The sequence below is a fragment of the Cyprinodon tularosa genome, unplaced genomic scaffold (genome assembly GCF_016077235.1).
Source record: "Cyprinodon tularosa strain WSP-4 unplaced genomic scaffold, ASM1607723v1 ctg790, whole genome shotgun sequence".
In the NCBI taxonomy this organism is placed as follows: domain Eukaryota; kingdom Metazoa; phylum Chordata; class Actinopteri; order Cyprinodontiformes; family Cyprinodontidae; genus Cyprinodon; species Cyprinodon tularosa.
In genome coordinates, this window is record NW_024039552.1 from 181,163 (window position 1) to 194,041 (window position 12,879).

The 12,879-nt window shown below is 44.6% G+C and overlaps 1 protein-coding gene across 1 annotated transcript in view; it reads right to left on the minus strand.

Annotated features, from left to right (window-relative positions):
* The window catches only part of LOC119773915 (tetratricopeptide repeat protein 28-like), a 198,368-nt gene that overhangs the window by 180,640 nt on the left and 4,849 nt on the right, over positions 1–12,879 (minus strand). Inside the window, exon 2 of the mRNA XM_038271137.1 lies at positions 7,968–8,330. Coding sequence (XP_038127065.1) covers positions 7,968–8,330 — 363 coding nt within the window. The remainder of the gene's footprint in view (positions 1–7,967; positions 8,331–12,879) is intronic.

The following is a 12,879-nucleotide window of genomic DNA, read 5'->3' on the forward strand; positions in this document are numbered from 1 at the left end:
CCTGCCATCTGGTCTGCCTCCACTTCAGAGCAGAGACCGGCGCAGACCTTCCCTGATGATTCGCACCGATTCCTTCTGCGTAAACCCCAAAGTTTAACATCCAGCTGAACCAAACTCAACTTGTGCCTGAAAGCGTTTGTGATGAGGTTGGCTTAAAGTTCAGTTGGAAAAACTCTGCTCTCAAAGTTTAACAGGTTATTAAACACATACAAATACAGCTTTTCCCCAACAACTGACTTCATTTGAAAATCTTTTTCCTTCGTCAACTTATCAAATGATTTCACATGAAACTTATAAATCCCATTTTATTTTTCACTGGCTAGTGAATAAAAAACTGTGGCTCTCTGGAAGAATAACAAAATTAAAATCTAAAACATACATTTGTATTCAGTTTCGTGTAACTCCCATATGAGATTCAGAATAACCAATTAGCTTAGGAAGTTCCTGAAAAAAAGAAATTCTACTTTTGTGTAATTTCTCAAATGCTTCTAAAGTTCCCAGTTAGTCTTTTATGAGTGGATAAAACATTTGCCTTCGTTCAGCCAGCTGACAGGCAGTTAACAGCACTGAGTTAAGTTTGTGAAAACAGTCTCATCATAACTTTTCTCTGACATCTTATTAAAGGTGCATGACACATTATAGGCATTTGCAAAAGAGACTCAAACCATCACATCCCCATGAAATAAGGTTATATGCACCAAACATCTGTTCCGATAGTTTTTAGATCCTTTCTGAGCCTAAATAGAATTTCAGCAGCAGGAGAAATGAGCAGATTTTAACAAACCTGGTGCCAGCTTTTGGAAATACTATATCATTATGTCATTTTGGACTTCCATGTTTCTCTTCATGGAGTCTGCGCGAAAGGGGAAAATGTGTAACTACGTGGACGGATCCGTGTGGAAAACATGGCGATGCAGAATTTCCTTCTTGCGAGGGTTTGCAAATGTAAACATTGAGAGATTGTGGAAAAACTCCAGGAAAGTAATGACTGTTGCTGTTGAACGGCACGAAGAGGCTTGCGCAAAAACATCAATGAAAAGTAAATTCCTGTTCCTAACAAACACCAACAGGCCAACAGCATCAAGGTAAGATCAGATTAATTATACTTTTGTTGACAGTAGAGACAAAGAATAGCATTGCTATCACTAATATCACTATCAATAAGGATGTTCCTGCTTGGCTGTGACTCCGTCCTGGAGAGAAATATCAGCTGTGCTGCTGCCATCAACACCTTTGTTGATAGATGTTTGAGCTCTGCCTGTTTTTCAGTGTAGTCCTGTTTCTCTTACTGTGGCTGTGTGTGTCCTGGAAGGGGCCGCCTGTGAAGCTGGTTGAAAGTTGCCTTTTGTATCTCTGCTTCTATCTCCTTAAATCCCAGTCGGCCTCAGCAGATGGCCGCTCACCCTGAGCCTGGTTCTGCTGGAGGTTTCTAACTGTTAAAAGGGAGTTTTTCCTCTCCACTTTCGCTACAGGCATGCTCAGCGTGAGGGATTGCATTTGAGTCAATGAGTCGATGCAATCCACTGTTTTTTTCCTTAGATAGATGTATGATCTGGTTGAATTGTCTCTGTAAACTGAATTGAACTACTGACATCCATCAAATTAGCCGCCTCATCTGAGCGCCTCGGTCACTTTAGCTTCTATTTCAGAGAACGCAAACGTTCAGACTGTATTCCCAACTTATCCCTCTAAGAATCAAGATATATTTTCTCAAAACAATATGTCTTACCAAATGCATTTGTCTTACTGACTGGAAGATTATTGCACTTATTTTTAGGTGGAATTTTCTTAAAAGCTGATTTATATAATCTAAGACACAACAAAAAATGAAGTATAAGTAAGTCAATTCCTGGAAATAGGTGTATTTTCACTTAATTTGAGCTATGCTGGGGTTGGGTTTATTTGATTCTCTGGTTAATGAAGGCCAGAAATGTCCATTGTTTTTCTCATATGACGGAATAAAACAGCTTCCTCATTCAGAAATGGATCCATGTGGAGCTGAACGGCCGACACAGGTTTAATGTAACTTTACCTGGGAGGCTAGAAATTCAATCAGACTGTTAGAGACCAGAAGGCTGCACTTCAGCTCTCTGAGCTGTGCTTCCAGAGAATTAACCTGCTCTTAAAAACAACTAAAAGCATGTGTGCATAGATGACGCCAAACACTTGAAAAAACAGTCTGTAGAAGCTTATAAAATCTTCTTCGTCAAAGGAAAGCCTTTCCCTCTTGCAGCAGGTTTACTTGTGTTTTAGCCTCGTTTGAATCACAAAGAAACACAAAGGCTTTCTAAAATCTTTGCCTCGACTTCATGAAACAAAAGCAAGATTAAAATGCAAAGAAGCTCTGCCACTCAGCACGCCGTTGTTATCCAGATAAGCACACAATCTTCAGTGACTTCTGACCAGCTCCAACGCTCCGTTCCCATGACCGATGAATCGGTTTGTGTGCGATCCATCTAGATGATGCGTGTTTGAGCTCCTTTTGCCGATTGAAAAGAGAGCAGTGGCAGAAATGCGACAAAGTGTGGGAGGCCAGCATAGAAGAAGAAAAGCAGGAAAGGAGAAGGCAAAGATGGCCGACTGAAGGGCAGAAAGAAGGAATTGAAGCAGAAGTAAATGTCTTGCTTTGAGAAAGATTCCCTGTTTTTTGGTACTTCATCAGCGCTGACCTTCGCTTTGACCCAAAGCGAATGCTGTAGTGAGCTCCCTGCAATGGCACCGCCACCGCTGCAGACACACACACTTACACACACAGACACAGGAATGCTGCTTCTGGTATTGTCTTTAAGTACCAAACTCAGGCCAAGGCCTCGCCAGGGTTTCCAAAACAAAATAACAGCCGTGCAAATCTATCTCACACTCACACACACAAGCGCTGCTCAGATACACACCCAAACACCACTTCCGTCCATTCTCTCTCACAGTGAAAGGAAGCTGGCCGGGCCCCAGCTGTCCCGACTGAGGTGGCCTCAGTCCTCAGACTCCCCACTTTCCTCTCTGAAAGGATCTGAAAGACTCTCTGGGTATATTCTCTGACTTTTTTACTGTTTTGATAAAAAGAATCACTTCATATAAAGAGAAGCAGTTTGAGCTTTATCTGTGTATTTTTGATATTTTCTGTTGAAGTGTTTTGATTCAGGACTTTTACTGTTTGTCTCATCATGAAAACAAAAATGTACAGTGAGACCCAACAGTTTTTATCTATCATCTAACATAAAATGTGTTTCTCACATGGAAATGCTCCTAAGTCCTCATTTAGTCTTTTTTTTATGAAAGAAATTGGTGTCAAATAAGCAAGATAAACTGTGAGAAATCTCCATAACTGTATAACTCTCCTAACTACATAACTTTTTTGAAACATCTCATCAGTGGTGCATAGGTCCATTACTGTTACTGTGTATACCAAGACAATAAAAGCAAAAAATTATTTCATCGTTACAAAATAGGGTTATATACACCAGGCATTGGTCCTTTTTTTAGCCTAAATTGAATTCCAGCACCGGGTGTGATGAGCAGATATAAATGTGGCGCCATCTGCTGGCAGTGCCACGGCACTATCTGAACACCAGACGGTGCCTACTAAATACAGCCGAATTATCCTGCAATAACTCTTAGTGAAGAAACTGTTTGGCCAATAAATATTTGTTAAATACACTGATCTACCGCAACTCCATGTTGTACTCAATCCATCCCAGAGCCTCCTATCAGAACATCAAGATAAAAGACAACTCTTATTCCTTATTCTATTTTCTTATTCACTTTTCTAAGGTCCACATTTATGTGACCATTTTTCTATAATCTTCTTGCTGCTGTAAACACCAGAATTTCCCCATTGTTGGACAATAAAGGAATTTTATATTCTATTCTATTAAAAAATGAAGACAAAGACACAGCATTAAGAAAAGATCCAATCAATCTCCATCCATCCATCCATCTTCCTCCGCTTATCCGGGGTCGGGTCGCGGGGGCAGCAGCTTAAGAAGGGAGGCCCAGACTTCCCTCTCCCCAGCCACTTCTTCCAGCTCTTCAGGAGGAACCCCAAGGCGTTCCCAGGCCAGCCGAGAAACATAGTCTCTCCAGCGTGTCCTGGGTCTTCCCCGGGGCCTCCCCCCGGTGGGACGTGCCCGGAACACCTCACCAGGGAGGCGTCCAGGTGGCATCCTAAACAGATGCCCAAGCCACCTCAACTGGCTCCTCTCGACGTGGAGGAGCAGCGGCTCTACTCCGAGTCCCTCCCGGATGACCGAGCTTCTCACCCTATCTCTAAGGGAGAGCCCAGCCACCCTACGGAGGAAACCCATTTCAGCCGCTTGTATCCGCGATCTCGTTCTTTCGGTCATGACCCAGAGTTCATGACCATACATGAGGGTAGGAACGTAGATCGATCGGTAAATCGAGAGCTTCGCTTTTTGACTCAGCTCTCTCTTCACCACGACGGACCGGTACAGCGCCCGCTTCACGGCAGACGCTGCACCAATCCGCCTGTCGATCTCCCGCTCCCTTCTTCCCTCATTCGTGAACAAGATCCCAAGATACTTAAACTCCTCCACTTGGGGCAGGACACCCCCCCTGACCCGGAGAAGGCACTCTACCCTTTTCCGGCTCAAGACCATGGCCTCGGATTTGGAGGCACTGATCCCCATCCCGGCCGCTTCACACTCGGCTGCGAACCGATCCAGCGAGAGCTGCAGATCACGACCTGATGAAGCCAATAGGACCACATCATCTGCAAAAAGCAGAGACGCAATCCTAAGGCCACCAAAACGGATCCCCTCAACACCTTGGCTGCGCCTAGAAATTCTGTCCATGAAGGTAATGAACAGAATCGGTGACAAAGGGCAGCCCTGGCGGAGTCCAACTCTCACCGGAAATGAGCCCGACTTACTGCCGGCAATGCGGACCAGACTCTGACACCGGTCATACAGGGACCTGACAGCCCGTATCAAAGGGCCCGGCACCCCGTATTCCCGGAGAACCCCCCACAGGGCCCCCCGAGGGACACGGTCGAACGCCTTCTCCAAGTCCACAAAGCACATGTAGACTGGTTGGGCGAACTCCCATGCACCCTCCAGGACCCTGCTGAGGGTGTAGAGCTGGTCCAGCGTTCCACGACCAGGACCGAAACCACACTGCTCTTCCTGAATCCGAGGTTCGACTATCCGACGGACCCTCCTCTCCAGCACCCCCGAATAGACCTTGCCGGGGAGGCTTAAGAGTGTGACTCCCCTGTAATTGGAGCACACCCTCCGGTCCCCCTTTTTGAACAGGGGGACCACCACCCCAGTCTGCCAATCCAGGGGGACTGCCCCCGATGTCCATGCAACGTTGAAGAGTCGTGTCAGCCAACACAACCCTACAACATCCAGGACCTTGAGGAACTCCGGGCGGATCTCATCCACCCCCGGGGCCCTGCCACCGAGGAGCTTTTTAACCACCTCGGCGACCTTGGCCACAGAGATTGGAGAGCCCATTCCAGAGTCCCCAGGCCCAGCTTTCTCAATGGAAGACATGTTGGTGGGATTGAGGAGGTCTTCGAAGTATTCTGCCCACCGACCCACAACGTCCCGAGTCGAGGTCAGCAGCACACCATCCCCACTATAAACAGTGTTGGTGCTGCACTGCTTCCCCCTCCTGAGACGCCGGATGGCAGACCAGAATCGCTTCGGAGCCGTACGGAAGTCTTTCTCCATGGCCTCTCCAAACTCCTCCCACACCCGAGTTTTTGCCTCAGCAACCATCCGAGCCGCATGCCGCTTCGCCCGCCGGTACCCATCAGCTGATTCTGGAGTCCCACAGGCCAAAAAGGCCCGATAGGCCTCCTTCTTCAACCTGACAGCATCCCTCACCAGAGGTGTCCACCAACGGGTTCGAGGGTTGCCGCCACGACAGGCACCGACAACCTTGCGGCCGCAGCTCAGATAAGCTGCCTCGACAATGGAGGAACGGAACATGGTCCACTCGGACTCAATGTCCCCCACCTCCCCCGGGATGTGTTCGAAGTTCTGCCGGAGATGGGAGTTAAAGCTCCGCCTAACAGGGGACTCCGCCAGACGTTCCCAGCAGACCCTCACAACACGTTTGGGCCTGCCAGGTCTGACCGGCATCCTCCCCCACCACCGGAGCCAACTCACCACCAGGTAGTGGTCAGTGGAAAGCTCAGCACCTCTCTTCACCCGAGTGTCCAAGACATACGGCCGCAAGTCCGATGAAACGATGACAAAGTCGATCATCGAACTGCGGCCTAGGGTGTCCTGGTGCCATGTGCACATATGGACACCCTTATGCTTGAACATGGTGTTCGTTATGGACAATCCATGACGAGCACAGAAGTCCAACAACAGAACACCACTGGAGTTCAGATCAGGGCGGCCATTCCTCCCAACCACGCCCCTCCAGGTCTCACTGTCATTGCCCACGTGAGCGTTGAAGTCTCCCAGCAGAACAAGGGAATCCCCAGGAGGGGCACCCTCCAGTACCCCCTCTAAGGACTCCAAGAAGGGTGGGTAATCTGAACTGTTGTTCGGCCCGTAAGCACAGACAACAGTCAGAACCCGTCCCCCCACCCGTAGGCGGAGGGAGGCTACCCTCTCGTTCACCGGGGTAAACCCCAACGTACAGGCACCGAGATGGGGGGCAACAAGTATGCCCACTCCTGCCTGGCGCCTCTCACCGTGGGCAACTCCAGAGTGGAAGTATGTCCAGCCCCTCTCAAGGAGACTGGTTCCAGAACCAGAACCATGTGTTGAGGTGAGACCGACTATTTCTAGCCGGAACCTCTCAGCCTCACACACTAGCTCCGGCTCTTTCCCCACCAGCGAGGTGACATTCCACGTCCCAAGAGCCAGCTTCTGCAGCCGAGGATCGGACCGCCAGGGTCCCCTCCCCCGGCCGCCACCCTCCAATCAATCTACGAATCTATATATCCTTTTTATATCCGACACACTGCTGCACGAGGATAACCAGCCCTTTAGTCTCTACAATTTAAGTAAAAAGGATATAAAAAAGGATATATAGATTCCAATCAATCTACGAATCTATATATCCTTTTTTATATCCTTTTTACTTAAATTGTAGAGACTAAAGGGCTGGTTATCCTCGTGCAGCAGTGTGTCGCTGTGAGCTTGTTGCAGATATTTTTGATTTATTCCCAATATTGAAGCGTGGTCTGCGCTATGTTATTCTACGCCACAACGCAAGAGGGACAATCATGAACTAGCTGTGGGTCTAGATACGGCCGATGCGGTGAGGAAGTGGGGGCAAGTTTGTGCGACAACGGAGGGACATGAGTGTTAAAAAGAGCGGGGATCCAGGTGGAAAAAGGGTCCCAGCGTTCTCACGCACCTCGCTCTTCTCCTACTGGTCCATCTTCATGAGTCGTTTCCCACAATGGCGGTCATACAAACAAAACACGCCAGTAACATACCAAACAAGAAATACAGATAGTGTAGATCAGATGTAGATTTGACCAATCAGAGGCCTCCTGTCTGCGGTCACCTACAATTTTGGAGAGGTGCAGCAGAGTGACTGCGGAGGGGGCAGGGCATATCTCTGTTAACTGTGACACACATGCAGACGACCTGGTTTCTGAGCAAAAACCAGCCTTTAGTCAGACAACTCTCTTTGCAGTCATTTTAAAACACAACAGTGGAGAAACTCAGAGCTGCAATCTTCTGCTCAACTGTGCAACTTTTAGCATTTTGTATTAGCATTTTTAGCATTGTACATTCTTCCTGCATACATTTTTGCTTTTTCGCTATCTAAACATTAAAATCCAGACTATTCAAACAGGCCATAAATCAAGGATTGCAGCAAACTCTGTGCCACAACCCCCTAAAATTAAAGAAGCACAACATATGCAATGAAATTGATAAAAATCTGGATGCAGATATAATTAAGACTCTTACAACCTTCCCCAAACGTTCATTTCAATTACTCATCCAAGAGTCATCAAAGGTCAAAGCTCTTACCTTGGGCCATTTAGGGTTAATGAGTCGAGCTTTGATTGCATCATCCAGAGCCTTGCTGTACTGTCCAAGCCTCAGATAAGCTGCCGATCGGTTGCTGTACAGGATACAGTTTTGTGGATCCGCTGTGAGGGCTTCAGTGTAGAGACGAACAGCCAGGGCAAACTCCCCCTGCTGGCAGGCCTGGTTACTGTGACGCACACGTTCAAGGAACTCAGCTTTGCTTAGGGTGACCGAACCAGAGGCGGAAACTCGATCTCTCCTTTTCCCGACCGTGGCTGGATGGATCCCAGGAGAAGAAGATCGAGAGGATGAGGAGGGAGGGTTGGTAGCTCTGCTTGTGGAGCGAGAGCCAAAAAGAGAGAACTGGGGAGAAGACAGGGAAGGAGGGACGTTAAGAAGTGACGTCAAAATACAAAAAAAGACGGAACATATTCAGTTGTTGAACTGAGAAATAGTCAGTACTTCATAGTGAAGATACATTTTTTTATAAGACTGTTTGGACACTTTCACTTCCAGAACTGTGACATATTACCATTGAAATTGGTAAACGCACCCAGGAATCAATTTTTAAACCTTTAGGCCATTTCTTATTAAGTGCACTTGTGCGTTGCCCTGTGCTCGTGAGACACCACCAGCCTCAGCCTCATCACTCTTCCAATTACCAAGAACACAAGAATGAGAACTGACAAAATACTACAGTAGCCTGTTGCTCTCGCCCTGCCCTCTTTACCGAGCATGCATCAGGAAAGACTTGTGCGTTACTTAGACCGACATGTCCGACATGTCCCAGCATGCACTGCTGCAGAAGCTTGCTCCCAGAGCTCAGAGTATTAAGTTAAAGTACATTTTTCTTCTGCTCTTTTTCTACAAAAGTATGTTTTCAGATCACTTGAGGTGAGAACATTATACTTTTAAGCTTTACTATATGGCACGCTGACTGATTAAGGGCGAAACTTAAACCGTGGCAACCAACAGAAACTTCGAGGCAAGCGGCAGCCAGCGCTAATGTTAGGCTGTCTGCAGTAGCCATCTTGATCATGTGTGAAGTACTGCTGGCTCTGATGGCGGTCCTTTTTTTGTTTTATTTGAGAAAACTTTCATTTGTAATATCTTTATCTGACTCTGTTATTAAAATATTAATTATTTTTCATTTAGTAGTGGAATAATGATTATTTCTAGAGACTGAGGGGAAATGCAGGTCCAGCTGAGCCATGCGTGAGGTGAGTACATTTCAGCTCAAACTGACACATATTTATTATCGTTCTCTCCAGGTACATACTTCCTCTGTTCTTGTCAAGAAAGTACTTGGCGAGACAATTTAGCCAAATAATAGCCCAACAACATTTTATTTCTCATATATTTCCATATTATCCAATTAAAAACACTTTTTATTAGCATATATGTTAATAGGAGGAACGACATTTTTGATTTTAGGGTTGTTAACCAAAACAGATCTCCCAATACAGCCTTTTCATTCCCAATGCGTTACTGATATTGAAGCTTAGCATTCCATTCCATTTTATTCCGTTCTATCCGGCGCAGGGTCACAGAGGCAGCAGTCTAATCAGAGATGCCCTTCCTGATCCACACACACCTCCTCCAGCTGCTCCGGGGGGACCCCGAGGCGACACCAGGCCAGCTCAGAGACATAGTCCCTCCAGCGTGTCATGGGCCTTCCACAATGCCTCCTCCCAATGGGACATGCCTACATCACCTCCCAAGGGAGGCGACCAGGAGCCATCTAGAACAGATGCCCAAGCCACCTCAGCTAGCACCATTCGACGTGGAGGAGCAACGATCTACTCCGAGCCCCTCTCGGGTAACGCCCAGCCACCCGGCGAAGGAAACTCATTTCGGACGCTTGTATTTGCAATCTTGTCCTTTCCGTCATTACCCACATCTCATGACTCTAGGAGAGGGTGGGAACGTAGATTGATCAGTAAATGGAGAGCTTTGCCCCCAGACTCAGCTCCCTCATCACCACGACAGTCCGATGACCGCATCACTACTAACGTCTCACCGATCTCTCTATTGATCTCACACTCAATCCGTCCCTCACTCGTGAACAAGACCCCAAATACTCCTCCACTTGAAACAAGGACTCACCTCTATGCATAGCTTGGGTTCCAGATCCCATCTCCTGGAGCTTAGCATCATCATTTTATTTTTTTGTTTGGTAGGAGTCTATCAACATCTCACATATTGATTCAATAAAACCCACCGAAAAAATAGAAAGGAAATATTCAAATGAATTAAAAGGTGATTGTTTGTTGTAATAAAACACAAACATTTGGGCACTGATACCTAATTTAAGCATATTTTTGTATCTAAACCCATCATTCAGACAACAGTCCAGTCGAAACATAATCCCTGCTTGGTCACATTGTTGGCAAAACTGCATGAATCCCATAAAAAACATTATTGAATATAGAAAGTCACCCACAGATGCACCAAACTGTAGCTGCCTCATATGAACTCTATTATGCAGTGAAAAGGGGGGAAGAAACTGCTGCGTTCACTTTTCTGTTCTGCTTGATGGTAACCACTTAAATTCTTTCAGAAGACGTGGAAAAAAAAGCAGAGAAGTCAAACAGAGTTCTCTTCGTATTCCTGTCGGCCACAGCTGCTGAAACATGGGCTTAAACGTGCACATCATGGCTGAGCTTTGACAGAGCTGCCTCTCTCTCTGATCTGGTGTTTTTAAACCTCTGAGTTTACACCAAGGCCGTCATTTTCTCTATATAAATCCCACACACACAACCTAAAGGAACCTTCCAATGCATCACCCAAAATTGCTGATGGAGAGGTTATAAAAACCTTAAGTGAAACTTAAGGCTTACTTGAAATAGACCGAGAGGGTTAGATAGCCTTACATTTCTAATGTGGGAAATAACAGAAATTGCTTTGTGTAGGTTTTTATTACTTTAAACCTTTTTATCTTTCTTTACAACATTTGAATTTGTTTGCACATTAAATATTTAGTGTCTTAAATAAATATCTAGCTCCAAATTATTTATTTAACAAACTATTTAGATAGTATTGAAGACATAAATAGGGTAAAAAAAAAATACAAAGGAAGAATAAAACAGACAAAAATATTATAAAATTCACATAAATAAATACTTTAAAAAAGTTATTAATAAATAATGTTACTATCTCATTATAATGACATAGTATCTCATTATATTGAGTTACTCTCTCATTATAATGAGTTACTATCTCATTATAATGACATAGTATCTCATTATATTGAGTTACTATCTCATTATATTGAGTTACTATCTCCTTATAATGAGTTACTATCTCATTATAATGAGATAGTATCTCATTATATTGAGTTACTATCTCATTATATTGAGTTACTATGTAATTATAATGAGTTACTATCTCATTATAATGACATAGTATCTCATTATATTGAGTTACTATCTCATTATAATGAGTTAGTATCTCATTATATTGAGAAAATTTTATTTATTTTTTTAACAGAGTGGCGGAAATGGGCTTGTGATTTTCACGAGCGTAATAAAAGGTAACTGCAAAGATAAACAGTTCACCTTTAAGCTCCTCATCATTATTGTAAATAGATACTTAAGGACGACACTCTGCAGCCTGCATCATCTGATCAATGGTAATCTTGTTAAAAGGTAACAAGTAGAAAAACTCAACAAGGATTTAGTGTAGCAATATAAATATTCCTGCAGGGGCTATTTGTTCATTAACATTTACATTTAAATAGACACTTAGAAGTTAGAGGAATTTCCTCAGTAAAGAGCCTATGTTCAAGTATAGAGGAGCAGCTCTGCAACAGGAACACAGCATGAATATCCTGTCCCAGTGCCTCCAAGATTACCAGCAAACACACACTTCCCCAGTGTCCTGTCTTACCCTCCACTGCCCCGTTTCAGCCTGGGTCACAGAGAGGACATTCCTGGAGAACCACAGTAAGAAAAAGCTGAAAAAGGACTATGAACCTGTAAATGTAGAGTTGGAGTGATACCGCAGTAAAGTAGAAAACGAACAACTTATATTTTCCGACAGCTGGCATTGTCCTTAAAATCTGCTGTTGATATTTCAAAGATCTCCTTACTTCTAAAACTCTGAAAAACAAGATGTCAGCATTGACTAAAAATGCGTTAGCATTACGGGTGAGGAAAAAAATCGATTTGAGCTCAAATCGCGTTTCTAACATTTAAAGATTCACAATCGATTCTCATTTTCTTTAAAAACGTTTTTTTTTGTGGGCCCGTAGTGTTTGGCGAAACAAATGAGCCGCATGAGCTATGCACAGGCATGCAAGCGTTAGCCTAGCAGGCTACAGAGTGGTGTGTAGTGTTGTGTGAGCTACTATGTTTGTTCCCGCTAAAGTATGGCGGACGAAAAAAAATAAATTCAACCGCCTCCGTGGTATTTAAAAGCAACCAATTGGAAACACTTTGGATTTTACCTTCAACCCAGTCCAGGTAAGAAAGGGTTTGGCATGACTCACGCGATTTGCCGAGATTGCAACGCTAACGTTAAGTATTTCGGGAGTACTTCAAATCCCGTTCTCATCTCGAAAGACATCACCCAGAGTCGCTGGTAGAATTGGATAATTCAGTAAAGACAGTGCCAAAACGACCAGCGCACATTTCACCACTTTGAAAAACTGCCACATAATTGTGAATGGACAAAGAAGATAACAAAATCCATAGCTTGTTTTATCGCAAAACAAAAAAAAGCAGTAGATAAATCCAAGACATGTTGTCTTGGATTTACCTTTCGGTGTTTACATTATTACAATAGGTAAATAAAACATTTACAATTATAAAGTCTTTATAAATGTACTCTTCTTTCATGCCAGCAGACTGGAATAGATCCTGAGAATCGTTTTGAATCGTAAATTATTAGTTTCTGAATCGAATCGTTTGGA